The 22,652-nt window shown below is 41.3% G+C and overlaps 1 protein-coding gene across 2 annotated transcripts in view; it reads right to left on the bottom strand.

Annotated features, from left to right (window-relative positions):
• FDFT1 (farnesyl-diphosphate farnesyltransferase 1) overlaps window positions 1-22,652 on the bottom strand; it is a 387,885-nt gene that overhangs the window by 304,802 nt on the left and 60,431 nt on the right. Inside the window, exon 3 of one of the 2 annotated variants that reach the window (XM_044062382.1) lies at window positions 9,523-9,620. In XM_044062382.1, coding sequence (XP_043918317.1) covers window positions 9,523-9,620 — 98 coding nt within the window. Of the gene's footprint in view, window positions 1-9,522; window positions 9,798-22,652 lie in introns of both variants that reach the window. The other variant, XM_044062381.1, reaches the window with a different exon arrangement.

The raw sequence follows: 22,652 nt of genomic DNA, 5'->3' as shown, positions 1-22,652 counted from the left end.
CAAATTCAAACACCAAAGACAACCACATCCTGGTTGGTGTGGTGGTGTTCTATAAAAGGTACTGGGCATAGGAGTGGTTTACAGCACATCAGCCCCCTTCCACTATTAATTGGAACCCTTTAATGTTAGGAGATCTATTAACAACATTGGGGGAACATAACACACCCACGCAGACATTGTTTTTTTCTTTTTTTTTTTTTTTTTTAAAGGAACAATTTTATATATTAACACTTAGAAAAATGTTATATTTAAATTCATGTCCTTTTAATGTTTTTTTAGAGTAAGGTACACTGTATTATTTAATTATTTGGGAAATTTTAGATGGTTGGTTTTTATGATTTAAGCACACTTCAGTTGTAATTCACAAAGTAACGTGTATCTTTAATATTCATTTTGTATTTTTAAAGTACACCCTACTGATTTTAAATTAATTCTTTGATGTATGTTAAGAATGAACAGCTCCTTTAAAATGCTGATTAACAGCACTTTGTTAATTAACAGAGAGACTCTCAAGCTATAAAAGACACCTGCTGTAACAACATGGTGTCACTTGATAAAGCTCAGAATTTTTCTGAGCGAAAGCGCTTGTGTGTTTCATATTCTGTTCTACTGGACTAAAGAATTTTGTGTGTTTTACATCTTGCTCTGCTGGATTAAAGGATTTTGTTTTCATCAACGTTTTGGCAACTGGTCTGCTTCCTGGTCATTGGTTTGTCTACTTCCTAATATCTATTAATTAACTGTACACAACCAGCAAAGAAGCAATGCGCAGATGATGCCACCCTTATCTGCTCAGCAACAACACTAGCTCACCTCCAAGTCATCATACAGCAGGCATTCCTTTCAACAAAACCCTGTCTGACTCAGAGCTACTTATAAATCCAAAAAGATCAAATTAATGCTTTTTACCCCCAAATATTACTATGATTATAGACAAACATTCCATATGCTACCATCAAACACAAGTGAAACCCTGCCAGAAACAAAACAATCTTGGATATGACCTACACGTACTCTACGCCAAAGAAAACCCACAGAAAACTAGGCTCCCACTACAGAGACAAAAAATTGTCACAAAACACATCTACTCTCTTCCCTCCTACATACATCACCCATCTGTATTTAAATTCTGCTTCTAAATGCCACAGAATGCAGCAGGATATGAAAATAAACTAACCACAAAAAAAAAAAAGAAGTCCAACCCAAGTAATCTTAGGAAGTGGAAACTGATCAAGAGGAGAAGGTAAACACCTGCACCACACCACACTCAACACAGAGTCCATCAAAACCTATACCACCTAAACCCACACATAGTAACACAAAACACACACCTACATTCGTGGAAGCACTCAATAAAAATCTGCCCAAACAGAGACCTCCAAAGCTGAAACGCAAGCAACCACCACCACCCCAACACTCCCCAAATGACACACAGACCACAAAATCTGTGTGACACTCAACCTCAGCTCATAAGGCAAAACAACATACCCAACACACTAATCATAGGTGACTCATAGTCAGGAACACAGATACCCCACTCACCAGGCTAAACAAGGAGAAAGTTACTGTCAGCTGCCTGTTGGGTGCTAGGATCCACCAAATAATGCAAGCACCCAGGTCACTCCATAACAAGTACAAATATGACTCTGTCATTGTCCATGCTGGCGTGAATGACCTGAGAAGTACCTCCCTGGACTACATGAAAAGAGACATGGAGGAGCTCTCGGATCATGTAGCCCAGGCAGGTATGACCCTAGCCCTGAGCAGTATCCTGCCATCGCCCAGAATGATACCACAATACAAAGACAAAATGATTGACTTCAACAATTGGATAAGCTTCTGGTGTCATTCTAAGGGGATTCAGTATCTGTCTGCCTGAAACAACATGATCGACAGACCACGATGCTTTGCCAGAGATGGCCTGCACCTGTTGCCCCTGGGATTCCGGATAATGGCTAAGGCTCTTGCCACCCCATAGTGCCTTTTTTAGGCAAGGTTCAAATGACAAACTCACCACCGTAGCAGGTATAAGCAAGCAAAGTCTGAGGATAATGTTACTCAATGCTACAAGTCTAAAACCTCAAAATGCACTCACTTGAGGCACTCCCTGGAGAACATTGAAATCTGTGCAGTGATGGAGGCCTGGTTCAAGGCTCCAGACAGCACACCTGCATTACCAGACTATAACTCATACCACACCTTTCGGCCACCTAACCTGGACCGAAACACTAAAGGAGGAGGCGTGTCCATATTAACTAAGGATATCCACATCTCCAGGCTAGCTGCTCAATATAATGCATCCAAATTATCCAAGTACAACTAACACTGGGCAAGACTGCAATCCAGGTTGTAGCTTGTTACAGATCCCCTGCCATGCCCCAGGATGCCCACTCCACGTCTCTTGAAATACTGGGTAAAATTAAGGTACAGCCCAATACCCTAATAATGGGAGATTTCAACTACCCCACCATCAACTGGGAAAACTACTCATGTACTAAATCATTTGCTCAACACTTTCTGGAATTCATAAATTCCAACGCCCTAAATGAGCTTGGTCCATACCCCCACCAGGGGCAGCAATATCCCGGACCTGGTCATTACCGATATGGGCAAATGATGTTCCACGCCAGAGGTCAACTCCTCACTGGTCAGATCTGACCATAAGCTAATCACCCTAGACATCAATATCCCACCCCCACCACCCATTAAGGAAACCACCATAAAAACTTCTCCAAAGTCAACTTCATGCTTCTTAAGACAGAAGTAGCAAGCTTCACCATACGGAAAATAGAGGCACGACTGCTGAATCCTATACAAATGCACTGTACAAGCACATACATGAGAGCATGGATCATGCTATCCCCAACAGAACCAAGACGCTATCCTCCAAAAAAGGAAGCCAATCTGGTGGTCCTCTGCCATAAACAAACTCAACAACAGAAGGAAGAAGCTGTTACAAGAGAGTAAAATCCCAATTGCAAGAACTCCCTGGTCAGCCTCCGTAAGAAGCTGAGATCCATCATAAAATCCTCCAAAGCTAGTTATGAAAATAAAATCACCATGGATTCTAAAGACAACCACAAAGCATTCTACAGCTATGTCAAGAATCTCAATGGCGACACTCAGATCTGCTCTGAGCTACAGCACAATGACACTAAAGATACAGAAACAACTGATATTGCCAACATCCTGGCAGATGGGTTCAGTGCAAACTTCACCCCCCCTCACCCCCCAAAAGGGCCCATCACTATACTGGAAGAATGCAAAGCCCCTGTAATCACGGCTGCACAAGTAAAGACCCCACTTTCCAAAGCCAAGAACACAGCATCCATTGGACTGGACAACATCCCAGGCTGCGTTCTGCACGAACTACAGAACAAACCGGCACCCCACCCATCCAAGTACCATGTTCAATCATAGCCTCACTTCACGCTTTGCGGCTACTGAATGGCACATAGTGACGGTTATCTCACTCCACAAAGGGGGCGCCACCACGGACCCCGGGAACTATCACCCCATTAGCCTAACGAGCCTAGTCTGCAAGTCCATGGAACGTATCATCTTGGAGCTTATAAACAAGGACATAGGTAACCTCCAAACTCTGGACCCCACTCAGTTTGGGTTTGTAAAAGATAGGTCATGTCTCCTAAACCTGACTAACTTCTTTGAAGCAGTCACCAGAGCCGCGGATGAGGGCAAGGTGGTGCACAAAGTCCATCTTGACCGTGCCAAGGCTTTCAACACCACCCCCCACTCTGGAATTATAGATAAACTCACCAGATTGGGCATAAATCCCTATGTCACAAGATGGGTGGCCAATTGGCTCACTGACAGAACCCACACAGTGAAAGTAGCCAACTCCAAATCCAACTTCAGACCAGTGACAAGTGGAGTACCACTGGGCTCAGTTCTGGGTCCTCTCCTGTTTGGCATCTACTTCTCAGAAGTCCAGGCTAATACAGCAGGTCTTTGGCTAATGAAGTTCGCAGATGACTGCAAACTAGGTGCCATAATAGAATCGCCTAATGATGTGGACATTCTACAAAGGGGCCTCACTGAGACTGATGCTTGGTGTCAAAGTCATGGCCTCAAGTTCAATGCCAAGAATTGCACTGTCATCTTCTTTGGGAAAAACACTGTACCCATGAACTACCGCATAGGCGGTAGCCTACTAAACACCAAAAAAGTGATGAGACCTTGGGACATAGCTGGACAGTAGTTTCTCCTTTGATAGTCACATTGCCATAGTAATCAGGAAATCCTTCTACATGACACACCTCATCACAAAGGGGTTCACCTCCAGAAAAAAAAGAGGTCATTGCTCCTCTACTCACCCCTCATCAAACCCTTATAGAGTACAATGCCCAGTTTGGCATGCACCTCGCAAGACATCTATAACTAGAAAGACCTCAGAAATACCTCACTAAGAGGATTACCAGCCTCAAACAGATGCCATATGCAGAGTCTCAAAAACTCCAGCTCTACTCTGTCACTTATTGCCTACTCAGAGGCAACCTCTGCCTAACATACAAAACCAAGTCAAACCCAGTCCTGCTGGACATGCTACACAAAGAAACCCCAATCTCTCCGAGCCACACGCTCCAGGGACCTAAACCTTGTCACCACAATAAACAGAACATGCTGGAGGGATAGATTCCTGTCCCAGAGACTTCCCATGCTCTGGAACAGACTTCCCATTCATGTCAAGCAAAGCTCCTCAATTAGCTCTCTTTAAGAAAAATCTCGACAATTGGATGGTAAATAGGAAATTCATCCTTGGGATCACTTCTGTGGATGTGCTAGACAGGGGTGCAGGAAAATAACTTTCTTGGGTGGCAAAAGTCAGGGAACTTTTTTGGCTAGGCTTACATAGGCCCCAGGACCGACAGACTAGTACCTACCTATGAACTGTAAGACAGTTCTCCCAAAAAGAATGTGGCTGCAGAAATTTAATTCTGTCAGATAGCAGTCACTTTCATTTTGAAGATGTTGGTGAATTCAACAATCTTCCTCATTATGCTAAATGCATTCTATTAGGAAAATTATCTTACAATTTCTGTCAAGTGGCTGGGATCGATTTCTAGTTCCTAAGATTACTTGCAGTGGACTTTGGTGGTAGCATATATTGCCCTTTTAAAATACAACTAGCCAAACATTTAGTTTTAGTTCATAAATGCAACTGTTAAATGGAAAATGTCCTGACCCTTGTTCCTTCAAGAACAGCCCTGAAAGTGAAAGTGACTCAATTACCTTGGCTAAAAAGTATTACTTGTAAGTTATCCATGTTACCCAGTGTTATATTTTTACTATATTTCAGTGTATGATGTTGATTACGCAAATCTTACAGATTCATAGCAATTATTTCATTTTACAGTCTTTAGAGTGCTCAGAATGTACACATTAAATGTCCAAAAACTTAACATAATATCAAACATATGCTGAATGTTATCCGACTAGTTTAAAAGGCTGTGCCTCCTGCCAGAGCAAGGCTTAAGAAAAGGAACCAGCTCACCTGTCTGGTGACAACAGGGGATGTAACTGCAGGAAGAATCCCTCTAATGGACTTAACATATACACACTAGCAGAAAATATCAACCAAAATGAGAAATGACACAATTTCTGATGGACAACACAGTTATGCAGGCAATGGCTTCAATATGGTGAGAAGAGTAGAAAATGATCTGGTGGGTTTAGGTCCTCTGGAAATGCTGAATTACACGGAGCTCAGGTTAACAAACACTGACCGTTTAGTGCAAGACGTATCAGCCTGATGCATGAGGACATGAAAATGCTATGAAAATCTGTCCAACCAAAACTGTAGTACTGCTACAAGAATCTTCTCTAGAGGAGGACGTCATTCCAAATGCCCGATTACAAGTTCTGGAACAATAATTTTGATACTGCACCTTCTTCTTTCGATGCTCCCATTAGGGGTCGCCACAGCAGATCAACTGTTTCCATTTCTTCCTGTCCCCTGCATCTTGCTCTGTCACACCAACCACCTGCATGTCCTCTCTCACCACATCCATAAACCTTATCTTAGGCCTTCCTCTTTTCCGGTTATTTGGTAGCTTCATCCTTAACATCTTTTTCCCAAATGTGTTTAAGTACCTTGCATTAGGGGGCTCCTGGCAGTGAGAGCCACAGTGCCTAGCACCAAAAACTTCCAACACAACAAAGTGTGCTGAAGTGCATAGCAGGAGCAGAACGGTACTAGTGGTTGTAATTCAAGTGTGTAAATGACACTTGAGAGAGGAAAACTGTACACAGTGCTGCTTGATTTTCTTTTGCATGCGAGTGGTATGGTGAATGCTGTGTACGGCACAGTGTACTTCAACTGCAGTGGTGTATACATTACTAGACGTTGTGTAAATGTGTAGTGAATTATGTGATTGCTGTGGTTTGCATCATGCTTTCAGGAAACAAGACAGTTGCGATATTCTTCCTTCAGAATGGAAACATGACTTAGAATATTAACAGAGACATGTTGAAGTACAGCTCCCACAACATGGACATGGAAGTAGGAAACTTTATGCAAGCACTGAAATGAGCTGGTTGCTTGTGCAACTCATGAAACAATGTCTACATGTGATGGGCTGTATGAAATGTGTGCTGCTTACATGATGCGCTGGAAATATCTGCTGTCAAACTCATGTAAAATAATACAAATGTGTGGGCTAAAAAATTCTAGAGATTCGTTTTCACAACAATTTCTTTTATTCTAAGAGAAAGTCTACCCCAAGCAAGTCAGATGCATGGAATGACAAAGTAATTAGGCTGTTACAGCTAGACTACCTTAACCAGAAAGCTATGGAACAGACACCATGATAAGGCTTTCCAATAGGACAATCAACTCGCACATCAAACATCAAAGCATGTAAGAACTAGCACCACAGAGTAAGAACTCTGTTCCACAGCTGGTGTAGAACATGGTACTGATGTGATTAAGAAACTGTCCTTATAATCCTTCATAAAGATTGGGATCTAAACATATGGGAAATCTCCTGATAGCCTACAGAAGTAGTATTCTTTATGGCATCTTGAGTGCAGTGCAGATCAGAGATGGGCAGGCCTCAGGAGAGGCAGCCGATGAGAGTCTAGAACAGCTAAAAACCAGTCCAAGTGGGCAGAACTGAACAGGCAAGGTCCATGCATCTAAGATATATGTGGTGCAAGAATTTGTGCATCACATAGTTTTTACTACAGATTTCATTTTAACTCATCAAAAGCAATTTCAGCAAATGTAAAAGCTTAAAAGAAATGTTCTCAAACCACCCTTATCAAACATTCTGGGGAAAGTTTCTTTCCTTTTCGGGGCCCCCTACATTCTCCATAACCCCCAGCTTATATATACACACCAACTCTTAGGTTGCACAAGAGTGGAGAAATGGCCAAACCTCACCATCGACAGAGTAGTTTTGGTGAATGTACTTTAATTATTTCACATTCGTTGACACTACCTTTGGCAGCCTGATGTCTTCCATCAATACACTCCTTTCTCTAAGCACAGAAAAGTTTACAAAGTCATAACTCCCTAAAATGTTTGCTGACCAAGTACATAGCACAATCTCCAAATGAAACTTATTAAGATTTTAAATCACCCAAAACAAAATATTACAAGGCTTTGCTGTGCAGACCACACAGAGTCACTATGAGGTTCCATGGTGTAATGGTAAGCACTGTGAACACTGACCCCAGTGATCGGAGTACCAGTGGAACCTGCTGTGTTCTAATTTGGGGCTGGGGGATGGCATTATGGTTAATGTGTTAACCTTACAGATACAAAGTACATGGTTTGAGTCTCATCTTTGAGGGAAACTGGCTAGGCTTAAAATGGCCTGCAAAGGCAGATAGCCTCGTACCAACCTATGAACCCACTCAAAGTGGGATTTTGAATGCCATACATGCAATCAATACAATCAACCATAATGTATGCCCATACTCGAGAACTGCAAACGGTTAATGCTGCAAATCTTTTTGCAAACTCAAAACTACATGCACACATGTAACAAACTACTCTATTCTATGCTGCTGCATTAAACACTGGCATGAATCAGGCATCGGGTGTCAAATGTGCTGGCCCACATTTTAATGACTGTACTAAATGAGTTTCTCCTGTGGGCACTTTAAAAATCTGATTTATTTTTTGCTTAGGATGAACCTGTTAAAAGTGTAATCATCCACTCCTTAGCTCTTGCCATTCTTTGAAGGGGTGCTATAGTGCAATTAGTTTGCTTGAAGTCACCAAGTTCGAGCAGTGCTTATTTATTTACCAGCTATTTACTTATCAGGTAGGTGGTCTACTGACCCTTTTCAGACACGACAAACAACAATACAGCTTCTAAAAAAAAATACTGTCCTTTACACTGCAATGATAGCTGGCACTGCCACCACATGTCTCCCAGAATAGGGGCCTGACAGTAAAAGAGGCTAGGGCACTAAGACATACTTCATCCTCCTTCTAGATATGCATTCTTTCCATTCAGGGTCATGGGGGGGGGGTCAAAGCCTGTTCCAGCAAGTAAATGGTACATGACAGGAACCAGACCCAGATGAGATGGAAGTCACATAAGCATACTTCACACCTAGAGACACGTAAGAACCACCAGTCAGCCTAACAAGCTTGTCTAGAGTGTGAAAGAAAGCCAAAGACATCAGAGGGAGCCCACACAAACACAGACATACCTATAACTTCTACAAAAGGAATCACATGTGAAAATAACCAAAGGGGATGTGGATAAACCCAGCACTATGAAACAGTTATTTGACATTACATTTGAGTTTAAGACTTCATATTCTTCAGAAAATTCATGCCAGTGCAAAACCTGTTATTCTATCTACTTTCTAAATTTGTAAGAGCAATATTTAAAAAAAATGATTTGCCAGGAGAAGAGCATGGGGCACAGCCAAAAATTGTTTAGATGCTGTTTTAGGGACATTTTGAAGGCTTATAAATACTTCTGGTATATAATGGGAGTGAGTTCCATGCTTTAGCAACAGTGTGAGAGTATAATATATTTTTTTACTTAATTATGTTAACACAAAAGTATGCCACTCACTAAGACATATTCAACCTGGCACAAGAAAAAGAAGGATTCCGACCCACACATTGGGAACAAGACAGTTCTGCAGTGCAACCCACTGCAGACTGTGTGCATTCAGCAGCTACACAAAACTAGATCACTGTGCACAAGGAATTGCGAAGGGGTGTGGCCATGAAAACTAAACCACAAACAGACAAAAATAATGATAAAAATCAATTTAATATCAAAATGCCAACAATTTGAAGCATTGTTTCATTTGAATATTTACCAGTGCCCTAAGACTTCTAAAAATGACGGCATAATTTAACCGTACATGCACTGTTTCCATATGCACAAAAAAAATTCGGATTCAAACGTGGAATTTCTAACTACTGGTCTTCAACCACGTCACACATTTGGAACAACAAACGCGTTTTCCAGTTAAAAATAATACAGTGCATTACAAAACACCAACCAGTCCAGTCTGTAACCTACTTACCTCAGTTCGTCATCCAGTCCCTGTATGACAGCAGCAAAGCTCCGGCTAGTCTGGTTCAGGTACTGATAGCAAATCCTTAAACTTGGGCTCATAGACTCCTGGGAAGGAAAACAAACAGATTGAGGACTAGGAAAACCAGTGGCGTATGCACAGGCAGACTTGTTTATAATCGAATATCGTCCTTCTTTTACAGTCCCTCGGTCTTGGAATATGCCTGTACTCAGTCGCGATCTCTGGCTGCTAGATTTCTGCCCATGAGTATTCAGAAATGTACGCTTAAAAAGAGAAACGGCACTTTTGCAACAGGCCATTTATACACGACTACTGTTAAATATATTAAAATGCAAACAGCCACAACACAATATTTTCTGCTTTTTTACTGTCACACTCTGTCAACACGCTGCTCTCCAATACAATACCCTCCTATAATCAGTTGTTGTTGTTGTTATTTTTCACTACTTTGCACATGGCATTTTACCCATCAGACAGCTAAAGTCCATAGTCTCCGCCCCTACAACAAACTTTATTTACTCCTACAAAGCCACTCGCCCAAATCACTCTAAAACACCGAAAGGAAGAGTGTAAAACATTGACCTTTCATGCGCTGTACTGTAGTACTGCCGTCATACATTATTAGCTGTAAGTAAGTAACTTCTGCACACACAGAGAAAAATGCAGTTTGCGAGGTTTGCTCTGCAAATAACCGTTAAGAGGACTTTAGCAATACAAGTGTACTACAAAATATTATTCTGTTTATTTATCTGCTTTTATCTGACAATCGGGTAAGAGGGCTGGTCCAGTGACACAACACTGGCTGTGGGTTATTTGGTCACATTGATTAACATCGAGGTGACACCACAACCCTATGAGTGTAGGTGGGGTGGTTGATGACAGTCAACGACAGCGTTTGAACAGTGCAAAGAGACGATACAAAACTGTTTCAACATTAAGACAGCTGCCTACAAAGTATCATACCTCTCAAAAACCTGGACAAAGTTATAATGAGAGGAAAAAGGCCCAAAAGTAGGGACAGCTTTTAAATATTGCTCTTACAAACTTGGAAAGTTGCTAACACGATTTGTGTTACCATGCGTTTTTCTAAAGGGTATGAAGTCTGAAACAAAAAAAATCTCTGTCATTATTGACTTCAGGCTTTAGTGGTTTGCCAGAAAACCATGAGGAGCAGACCAAAAATATGAGGCAAAAATCTGGACACTTTAGAGACGTGCGAGGTTGTCATCCTATACTCCCATTCACTCTCATAGGTAGGTACTAGGCTATCTGCCTGAAGGCATTTATAAGCCTAGCCAGAAGGTGTTGGCTTTCGCCACCCCCTTAAATTAGTTCACTGTGCCTCTGTCCAGCACAGCCACTGAAGTGATCCCCAGGGTAAACTTTATGTTTCCCATCCGCTCGTCAAGGTTTCTTTTGAAGAGTGTTAGCGAGGAGCTTTGCCTAACGTAGATTGGAATCTTGTTCCAAAGCATAGGAGGTCTCTGGGACAGGAATCTATCCCTCCAGCATGTCCTATTTATTGTTGTGCTGAGGTTTAGATCCCTAGAGCGTGTGGCACGAGGGGATAAGGTTTTCTTTAGGTAGAGCATGTCCATCAATTCTGGGTTGGACATGGCCTTGTATGTCAGGCAGACAGCGCCTCTGAGTAGGCGGTATGCAACTGAGTACAGCTGGAGTTTCTTCAGTCGAGCTGCATAGGGCATCTGTCTGAGGCCAGTGATCCTCTTGGTGAGGTACTTCTGTGGTCTTTCCAGCTGTTGCAGGTGTCTTGTAAGGTACATCCCAAATGGGACACTGTACTCTATGATGGGTCTGATGAGTGATGAGTAGAGGGGCACAATGACCTCTTTTGATCTGGATGTGAACTCTTTCGTAATTAGGTGGGCCACGAAGAATGATTTTCTAACCACTTTGGCAATGTGATTATCAAAGGTGAGATTACTTGGGTCCCCAAATCCCTTATTACATCTTCCGTATTTAGGGGACTACCACCTATGTGGTAGTTTGTGGGTACTTTGTTTTTTCCAAAGTGGATAACTATGCACTTTTTGGCATTTAGCTTGATACCATGATTTTGACACCAGGTATCCGTCTCAGTGAGACCCTCTTGGAGGATGTCTGTGTCAGCCAGAGAGTCAATTATAGCCCCTAGTTTGCATTCGTCTGCGAACTTGGTCAGAAATAGTCCTACTGTGCTTGCCTGTACCTCTGAGAAGTATATGCCGAACAGGAGGGGTCCTAGGACTGAGCCCTGGGGAACGCCACTTCAAACCAGTTTAAAGTCGGACCTACCTCCTGCAACTTTCACCATGTGGGTTCTGTCTGTGAGCCAGTTGGCACCCCATCTTGTGATATAGGGGTTTATGTTCAGGCTGGTGAGCTTGTCTATAATACCAGAATGGGGAATGCTGTTGAAGGCCTTTGCGAGGTCTAGGTAGGCTGTGTGTACCACCTTTCCCTCGTCTATAGCCTTGTTAACTATCTCAAAGAAGTCCACCAGGTTTGGGAGGCATGATCTACCCTTAACAAAGCCGAACTGGGTAGGGTCCAGTGTTTGGAGGGTCCCATTGTCTCTGTTAATGAGTTCCATGATGATGCGCTCCATAGCCTTGCAGACCAAGCTAGTCAGGCTTCTAGGGCGATAGTTCCCGGGGTCTGTTGTGGCTCCACCTTTGTGCAGAGGAATAACTGTTGCTGTGCGCCACTTTATGGGTATGTAGCCTGTGGAGAGGCTGAGTTTGAACAGTGTGTTTAGGTGAGGGGTTAGTTCGTCTTTGAGCTCGTGTAGGACACAGCCTGGGACACCATCCGGTCCCATTGATGCTGTGTTTTTGGCTTTGGAGAGGGCTGTTTTAACCTGAGTGTCAGTGATTTCAGGGACTCCACATTCTTCTGGTATGGTTATGGGCCCTTTTGGGGGTGACATTTGCGCTGAACCTGTCTGCCAGGATGTTGGCGATATTGGTCAGTTCAGTGTATTTTGTACCATTCTGCACTAACTCTGAGCAGATCTGAGCATTGCCACTTAGATTCTTGACTTAGCTAAAGAATGCCTTGTGGTTATCTTTGGAGTCCTTTGCAATTTTTCTTTCAAAGCTCGCCTTGGATGATTTTATGAGGGACCGTAGTTTCTTGCTGATACTGATTAGGGATGTCTTCCCTTCTTGAGATTACATCTTCACAACACAAACACAATACTTAAAAGGATTCTAACTCATGGTAATCACACAAGATTTGGGCACATCACAGGTGAAACTTTAGCACTTAAGAGAAGGCACAAATTACATAGAACCAAATGGAATCTGTGGGAATAATGTCTGCATAACACTGTTTGGGAGGAGTGACGTCTCTAATTGAGCAATTTGTATATTATGGGAGCAATCTGTATATTAGCAGGGCCGGTGTTAGCAATTTGGGGGCCCCCAGCAAATGTCAAGTTGGGGGCCTCCTGGGCACTTCCTGTCTTAAGTATCACCCTGTTACTGCCACCCTTTCTATCAATCCTTTTAGTTCATGCTGCAGGCTTTTAGGATTACTACACAGAGACAGAAATGTAGCTACAATGATCTTACATTACAACAGGCCTACATACCACACTATGTTGACCCATCTCACAAAGGGACAGTCACAGTTACTGGCATTTAGATACAACAATGATCCATTACAACTCCTCTATGTACAGGGCTGGACTAAGGTGAAATGGAGCCCCGGGCACTGCTTGCTGTTGCTGCCCCCCCCCCCAAATAAACACACACACATCCTCCAGAGCTCCCCTCCGTTTCTCCCCATGCTGAGCTTCCCACACCATGCACATTTTTCCCCATTTCTCACATTTTACCTTTTTTCTTTAGCTTTTTGCATAGTTGTATCTGGTAACTTCCTTCCACTGTAATTTCACCCTAGTTTTTCACTCATCCCAGATACTCCTGAAAACGTATGTGGCCTCACTGACCACAGTTTCTTCCAATAACTCATTTTGTTAACATTGTCTACTTGTTCACTACTCTTTCTGACAGGTACTTTGCAACATTCCAAAGGAAATGTGTGCCTTATGTCTGACAACCTTGTCCCATTCCTTTACCTGCCTTTTCCCTTTAAACCTGAATGCTTTTATACTGCACTGATATCATTTTATGTATCTGTATCATGTCATCTCTGTCCATTCCTTCCTGTAGGATAAAAAAGTTCATATGCTTCAGTCCCTCTTCATACAGCATATCTTCTCTCCCCATTTATCATCCCAGCAACTTTCCTGTGGACAGTCTCCAATAGCCTGATATATTTTCTTACATAGATACCAGAAATGACTAGTGTACTCCTTTATTTATTTGACATTTGTTTACTGGGGGGAATCTGACTGGGTAAGTGCCCTTTTTCAGTGGAAGCCTGGACAGAAGAGCTCCAGAAACAGATAGCAAAATTAAACATGTACATAGATTACAGAGGCTTTCACAACAACAGAAAATTACAATATATGGATAATTTGAAAAAGTAACAAGAAGCAATAAAGTTATATTACAAATTTACATTGATTTTTAGTGACTATTGTCATTCAAAGTACAGTATATGGATATATGAAAAAATAAACAAAAGTTATAACACTCTAAACAAATTAGCGGAGACATTTTTAATACTTGCAGTTACGATTCCTTGAAAGATAAAAGGTAGATTACTAAAGGAAATGCATGAATACTTCATAGATTTGGTTTACTCAAGCAAAGGTTAGAAGAAAAAGTGAAAGCATGGGTGGTAGGGGGTTACAAAATCACTATAATATAACTTCAGAAATAAGACAACTGGAGGGAAAGTTAGTAGTAAGTTCTAAGATATAACATTGCAAATGGGTGCTAAGTTTGTGAGGAGAATTGGCAGATCCATTTGCTGGACAAATGCTCTTCCAGTTGGAATTTGAAGGAATCATAGTGAGGTACAAGTCTGAATGATTCAGGAATACTATTCCAGTTTGTAGCAACACAGTGTGAGTACAGACTAACTCCATTTGATCTTTGAGGTTTGTAAATATACCCCACTTGGGTACTGTTGGTAAGCTCAAGAGGTGAGGTACAAACCCGTATGTCACCCGGTGGATAGCCAGCTGGCTCACAGACAGGACCCAGGAAGTTAGAATTGGGGAGTCCACCTCTGCAAAGAGGCCAGTCACAAGTGGAGTCCCTCAGGGATCAGTCCTTGGACTGCTCTTTTTGGCATTTACTTCTCAGAAGTCAAGGCCAATGTCAGTGGACTCTGGCTGACTAAATTTGCAGATGATTGCAAATTAGGAGCCGTCATTGAATCTCATACTGACACAACTGTTCTCCAGGAGGGGCTGACACAGACAAACAACTGGTGTCAGAGCCATGGAGTAAAACTAAATGCCAAGAAATGCATAACAGTATCCTTTTGGGAGTCATCCATCCCTGGTAATTATCATATTGACAGCACACCCCTTAGAGCTGACCCAGTTGTCAGGGACTTAGGGACACACACAGATAGTAATCTAGCCTTTGACCATCATGTGTCTACAGTGGTGAGGAAATCATTTTGTGTTGTGCAACTTATAAACAAAGGTATGGCATCTAAGTCCAAGGAAGTCATTGTTCACTGTATTCGGCATTCATTAGACCTATCATTGATTACAATGCCCCCTTTGGTATGTCCCTAACCAGGCATATCCAACATTTGGATCGTCCACAGAGGTTCCTCACTAAAAGAATACAGGATGTAAGTAAAATGTCCTCTCTATCCCTGTATTCTGTCTCCTACAGGCTTTTGAGGGGAGATCTATGCCTGGCATACATGGCATTGTCAGACCCCAATCTGATGGACCTCCTGCATAGCCACAAAACAAATAGCACCAGAATTACCCATTCTAAAGACTTAAACCTTTCCTGTGATATAAACAGGACATGCTAGAGAGATAGATATGTATCCCAGAGACTACCCCTGTCTGTGGAACAGGCTCCCCATTCGTGTGAAGCAGAGTACCTCCCTAACCCAATTCAACTGCAACTTGGACAACTGGATGGAAAACCAGAAATTCATCCACCTATTGTCTCTAATGGAGACAGGTAACTTGTAAATTGTAATTATGTATATGTAATAAAAATGCAATTATAGCAAAGACAATGTCCTGTTTTTTTCTTTTCAAATTATTTTCTGCTCATTCTCTGTATCAAGATAGTTTCTTTTACTTATGTATGTATTACTATTGAATTGTAATTATACAATTCTGTGGAGCTTTTCTCCCCAGGCCCCCACTGAAAATGGGCTCTTCTTGGCCCAGTGGACTTTCCCGGTCAACAAATGCAATAAATAAATAAAAATGAATGAATGGTTAATCTCCCAAGCCCATGCTTACACTTATCAAGGGTATCAGAACTTGTCAAAGATTTGGGATGAATCGCTAGGTTTAAAAAGGCACACAGAAGCTGGAACAATTCCACCAAAAATCCACAAAGCAACAAGGTGTAATAACCAGTGAAGTTTATTCTGGTACCTCGGCTTTTTGCCTTTTAAGGAATAATTTAAACATCAAAGCAACCACCCTGTTTATACACCCAACCAGTGCTGTTACAAATGATAAATTATTCAATTAACCAATTCATCAATAAATACGTGTTCTCCACACATTTTTAAACAGTTCTCCACTTATACAAACAATGAACATTTAAAAAAAATATATAATACAAATATTCTGTATACATATATATCTAACAACTATTCATACCATAATTTTTATTAACAAATTCCTATATACAAAACTAAATTTATAGAACTAAATGTATAAATTCCTAGTTACAAGGTTACATTAATATCAATGTTCATTCCCCTGTGGTAAAGTGTTCTAAAATTTATAGTCATTCTGCATTCCAGTCCATTAAGTTCATCCTTAAAACTACCCCCATACTTCAAAAACGGATGTGCCAGCACACTAAAAACATGCTAGTCTCAGAACCACCATGTAAAGACACAAAGTGATCAGCTACAGAACTATTAACACTCCTCCTTCTAACCTCCAAACTCTGGACCTCAACCAGTTCGGGTTTGTGAAAGGCAGATCATGCCTTCTGAACCTGATTGACTAATTTGAGGCAGTCACCAAAGCCATAGTCGAGGATAAGGCGGTTCACACAGCCTATCTTGACCTCGCCAAGGCTTTTGACACCATTCCCCATTCTGGAATTATAGCTAAACTCACTAAACTAGGTATAACCCCCTACATCACAAGATGGGTTGCCAACTGGCTCACTGACAGAACCCACACTGTAAAAGTTGCACACTCCAAATTTGACCTCAAACCAGTGACAAGTGGAGTACCACAGGGTTCAGTCCTGGGACCTCTCCTGTTTGGTATCTACTTCTCTGAAGTACAGGCTAACACAGAAGGCCTCTGGCTAACGAAGTTCACTGATGAAGGAGCCATAGTCAAGTCCCCAAATGATGTGGACATCCTACAGAACGGCCTCACTGAGACAGATGCCTGGTGTCAGAGGTATGGCCTCGAGCTCAATGCCAAAAAGTGCATTGTCATCCACTTTGGTAAAAACTCTGTACCAATGCACTACCACATAAAGGGCAGTCTACTTAATGCCGAATGTGTGAGGAGACCTTGGGACCCAGGTGGACAGTAGTCTTTCCTCTGATAATCACATTGCCACAGTAGTCAGGAAATCCTTCTATGTGGCACACCTCATCACAAAAGGGTTCTCATCTAGGAAAAAAAGAGGTCATTGTTTCCCTCTACTCAGCACTCATTAGACTCATTATAGAGTACAATGCCCCTTTTGGTTTGTACCTCGCAAGACGTCTGCAGTAGCTGGAAAGGCCACAGAAGTACCTCACAAAGAGGATTACTCACCTCAAACAGAAGCCCTACACTAAGCATCTCAAAAAACTCCAGCTTTACTCTATAGCATATTGCCTACTCCGAGGAGATCTCTGCCTAACATATAAAGCTATGTTAAACCCAGAGCTGTTGGACATGCTACACCTAAAGAAATCTCAATCCCTCTGAGCTACACGCTCTAGGGACCTAATCCTTGTCACCACAATAAACAGGACATTCTGGAGGGATAGATTCCTGTCCCAGAGACTTCCTATACTCTGGAACAAGCTACCCATCTATGTCAAGCAAAGTTCCTCATTAGCACTCAAGAAAAATCTTGATGAGTGGATGGGAAATAGGAAATACACCCTGGGGATCACTTCTGTGGCTCTGCTTGACAGGGGCACAGGAAATTAACTTTCTTGGGTGGCGTAAGCCAGGGAACCTTGTTGGCTAGGCTTACGTAGGTTGGGCCGATAGCCTAGTACCTAACTATGAACCTATAACATCTCACAAATGTTCCATTATTCTAACCTTTACCTTTCTCTTGGTTTGCCCAATATACCATTTAGTATCCTGACAACCACATCCAATAATATATACAACCCCCCTGGGAGTTGCAATGAAAACCTCTCTGACCTTGTATAATCTACCATTGATTTTACAACCACTTAAATTCTTAACCCTGCCACAAACCGAGTAGTTCCTACATAACTGTGTGCAAACTCTCTCATCCATTCTACTGATCGGACCATCCCCACTTAATTCCTTCAAATTATTATACCTTCCATAGGAAAAAGTTATATGTTTAGGAAAAAGATCTCCTATAATCACATTTTCTGAGACCATATATCAAGATTCCTTAATAATTTTCTCCAAGATGTTTGAAAATGGGGAATATCTTGTCAAAAAACAATCTCTCCTCTTCTTTATTCCCTTTCCTATCAACCCCATCTATATTCAAACACCTATTACTAAATTTATTCTGTTTATTACGAATTATATTACGGGTCTCAGTCAGGATAGTTTCAAAAATACCCTCATGAGCTTAATCTATTGTAAATCTCATTCAAGAAAACTTCTTTTAGCCCAGTGTCAGAAGTATTCTGATAAATTCTCGTACATTCTGCATACCGTAGAGATTTAATTAAATGTGGGGAACACATACTATCAGCATGGAGAAAATTGTTGACAGACATCGATTTCCTATAAGGTATGAACTGAATCATATAATTCCTTTCCACATACAATTCCACATCCAAGAAAGTGACATTCACGGAGTTAAGATGACAAGTACATTTTGAACCATGGATTGTACCATCCATATATTCCATAAACTTCAAAAATTCCTGTTGATCACCCTTACAAATAAAAATCAAATCCTCAATAAACCTCTTATAATAGATGACATTCTTAAAGTATTCAGTGGGATACACAAACTGCTACTGGATGTGGTTGTCAGGATACTAAATGGTATATTGGGCAAACCAAGAGAAAGGTAAATGTTAGAATAATGGAACATTTGGGAGATATTAGAAGGAGGAGTGTTAATAGTTGTGTAGCTGATCAAATTGTGTCTGTACATGGGGGTTCTGAGACTAGCTTGTTCTTTAGTGTGCTGGCACGTCCATTTTTTGAAGTATAGAGGTATTTTTAAGGATGAACTTAATAGACTGGCTGCAGAAGGATTACAAATTTTGGAACACTACTCCAGAGGAATGAACATTGATAGTAATTTAACCTTGTAACTAGGAATTTATGAATTTAGTTTTATAAATTTAGTTTTGTATATAGGAATTTGTTAATAAAAATTATGGCAGGAATAGTTGGATGTATATCTATACAGAATATTTGTAGTATATGACTTTTTTAAATGTTCATTGTATAAGTGGGGAACTGTTTAAAAAATGTGTGGGGAGCACTTACTTATTGATGAACTGGTTAATTGAATAATTTATCATTTGTAACAGCACTTGTTGGGTCCATAAATAGGGTGGTTGTTTTGATGTTGAAATTATTCCTTAAAAGGCGAAAAGCCAAGGTACCAGAATAAACTTTACTGGTTATTACACCTTGTTGCTTTGTGGATTTTTGGTGGAATTGTTCGCGCTTCTTTGTGTTTTTCTATTTTATTTGGTCTTGTGTTTCTACTAGGCTTAAAAAGGCCCTTGTGGTTGTTAGCCTAGTAAACACCCATGAATCTATGAAATAGTAGATGCTTGTGAGAGGAATGCAAATTGCAAGATAGAATATAATGTTGAGGTTGCTTGTGCAAATGAGGAGTTGTAAAGTATTTTATGTGTTAAGATTAGTTGATTAAAAGTCAGTAGGTGAAGCAGTTCACACTAATTTAAGGTTTTTGAGAGCACAATAGTGGTGAGAATTGTGGAGTTGATCAGTGGCAAATTTTGCTATTTTGTTATAGTATTGATCAAGTTTTACTTTTAGTGAGGAGTTGAGATTTGTTAGGATAGGGGAGGCATATCGAGGGGATGGTATTAGAGATAATTAGAGGCAAGGCATACTTTTATGGAGTTCGTGAAGAATTTTTGGTTTGGTTTAAGAGCAGAGTTACACAGTAGTAGCAAAACTTCTGTACTTCTAAGTCCATCTGTTTTGGAATACGGATTAGAATCTTGTTGGCAGTAATCACCATCAGTGAAGGCCATAAAGCATATGCAATGTGCACTTTGAATATGGGTACTGATCAATACCTGCCACAGCCCACTTTACATCTGGTGTGCAGAGTTATGGCCACTGGATTCTGAAGATTCCATCCTCTGAGCTCAAGTTCAGAGTACCATTTTAAATAAAGTACTTATATCAAAAGTTGGCTGCTTCATGCTGCTCAGAGCATAGCACAATTGCTGGAGGAAGAAATTCCTTGTGTACTAAAGGGGTCTATACTATTATAAGTAAAGTGTCATAACTTCGAATACCATATGATGGACACCATATGCCTACAACCCTAGTTTCGGGTTAGTTCTTTTATTTATTTTTTTATATATTCGAAGTTTTATAACTTCGACATATGGTATTTGAAGTTATAAAACTTTGATTATATAAAATAGACCCCACTGAAGTGTCAATAGTTTTAACATAGCTCTTTATAAACAAGCATTTTGACTTGCACCATTTTGCACACTGCATTCGCTGTTGTGAATTCAACATTTTGAATGCAGATCACACTATAGTGGGGATCAGGAAATGTACCCTTTCCCTCACTGTAGTGCGATCTTGGAGTTAGTAGCAGAGGATGTGGGGGTGCAAGGGGGCTTGCCCCGCTGCAAAAACGTTCATTGCTCATGACCAGAAGTGTGGTATTTTTGGTAAAGTCGACATTCCTGAGATGTCGACTTTAATACCTTGTTCGGTCATGTTTCTGCTCGTTCATTTGATTTCTGATATTTTGGTTTGGAAATAACACTTGCACAATGCAGGTGTGAGATTTTGATAGTAAACCCCACTACTCATACATATACCACTACTCAAATACATAGTATGCATCAAACATGTAAATCCACATATGTGCAGGTTCTCTCAAAAAACTTAAACACCAGAGACCTCCAAAACACGTCTGCTGCAGCTAACACAGTCTCCACAGCACCCATGACACATACCAACACCAGTGTCTCACCCACCAAGCCCATAAGGCATAACACTTAAAAAACAAGTTTTCTTGTCATTGGAGACTCAATAGTGAGACACACAGATGTCCAACTCACCATGCTTTACAAGGAGAAAGTCAAAGTCAGCTGCCTGCCCAGTGCCAAGATTTGCCAAATCACATGTGCACTCAGGTCTCTCGGCAACAAGTACTGTTCTTATGACTGTGTCACAGTTCATGTTGGTGTTGATGACTGGAGATGTACCTTGCTGGACTGTATGAAGAGCGACATGGTCGAACTCTCTGAGTATGTGTCCCAGGCAGGTATGTCCCTAGCCTTGAGCAGCATTCTACCCTCACCTAGAATGCTGCCACAGTACAAACAAAAGATGACTGATTTCAATAATTGGCTTAGTTTTTGGTATCATTCCAAGGGGATCCAGTTCCTGTCTGGCTGGGAAGCCATGGCCGACAAACCTCGCTGCTTTGCCAGAGACGGTTTGCACCTGGCACCCCAAGGCTTTCGGCTGCTGGCAAAAGCTCTTGCCTCCCCCATAGTGCCTTTTTAAGGTGAGGTCTTGGAAACAACATTACTGACATGAAATTAACAAATCAGAACAAAATAAAGGTTATGCTGCTAAAGGAAGCACTTCTATCACTACAAGATGTAGATGTCTGTGCAGTCACAGAAAACTGGTTTAAGGCCTCAGACACTACCCCAGCCCTGCAGGGTTACAATGCCGTCCACACCTTTAGACCACAAAATGAACGTGTGAAAACCAAAGGAGGCGGTGTTTCAATCCACATTAAAGATAAATTCACCTCCCGTCTAGTTAGACTGGACAATGTAGTTACTCCATGTCCAGGTTACAGTAGATAAGACCCCCATTCAAGTCCTAGCCAGTTTGAGATCCCCCTCCATAGGTCATAACACCCACAAAGTCTACTTAACCAAACTGAAGACAATCCAAATATTACTGAACACACTGGTTATGGGGGGATTTCAATATCCCACCATCAACTGGGAAACCTACTCTAGCCCAATCTCGCTAGCACAAAAGTTCCTTGACCTTGTGAATTCAAATGCCCTGGAGCAAACTGTCCACACCCCAACAAGAGGAACAAACTTGCTGGATCTAGTCCTCACCAACATATCAAACAGGTACACTGCTGCAACTGTTGGACCCTCATTAGTTAAAACTGACCACAAATTAATTACATTCAAACTGACATTAATACCAGAACTCACAAAAGGTGAAATCAGACTAAAATAATATAACAAGGCAAACTATACCCTCCTAGGCGAAGGTATAAATGCATTCCAAGCCCACCCTTAAGCTGAAAGTGGTAACTATGCTGAACCTTACACTAATGCCCTGTACAATTGCTTGCATAAATGTATAAACCTGGCTGTACCAGAAAGAACCAAAGACAGAGCCCCAAGTAAAACCAAGCTGCCGTGGTGGACTTCCAGCATCAACAAACTCTACAATAAATGCAAAGAAGTTGCTGTCCAAGACAACAAAGACAAGACCCCAACAATGGAAAAGAACCCTCCTCAGCCCTAACAGGCAAATAAGACAGCTTGTCAAATCCCCCAAGAGTTCCTTTGAGAGAAACCTAACAAGTGCTACCAAGGGAAACCATAAGACCTTTTACAACTATGTACATAACCTAAAGGGC

This window comes from Protopterus annectens, chromosome 2.part1 (assembly GCF_019279795.1).
Source record: "Protopterus annectens isolate FY-2018-M chromosome 2.part1, PAN1.0, whole genome shotgun sequence".
In the NCBI taxonomy this organism is placed as follows: Eukaryota; Metazoa; Chordata; order Ceratodontiformes; family Protopteridae; genus Protopterus; species Protopterus annectens.
The sequence above is the reverse complement of the archived record's forward strand: the minus strand, read 5'-3'. Positions and strand labels throughout refer to the sequence as shown.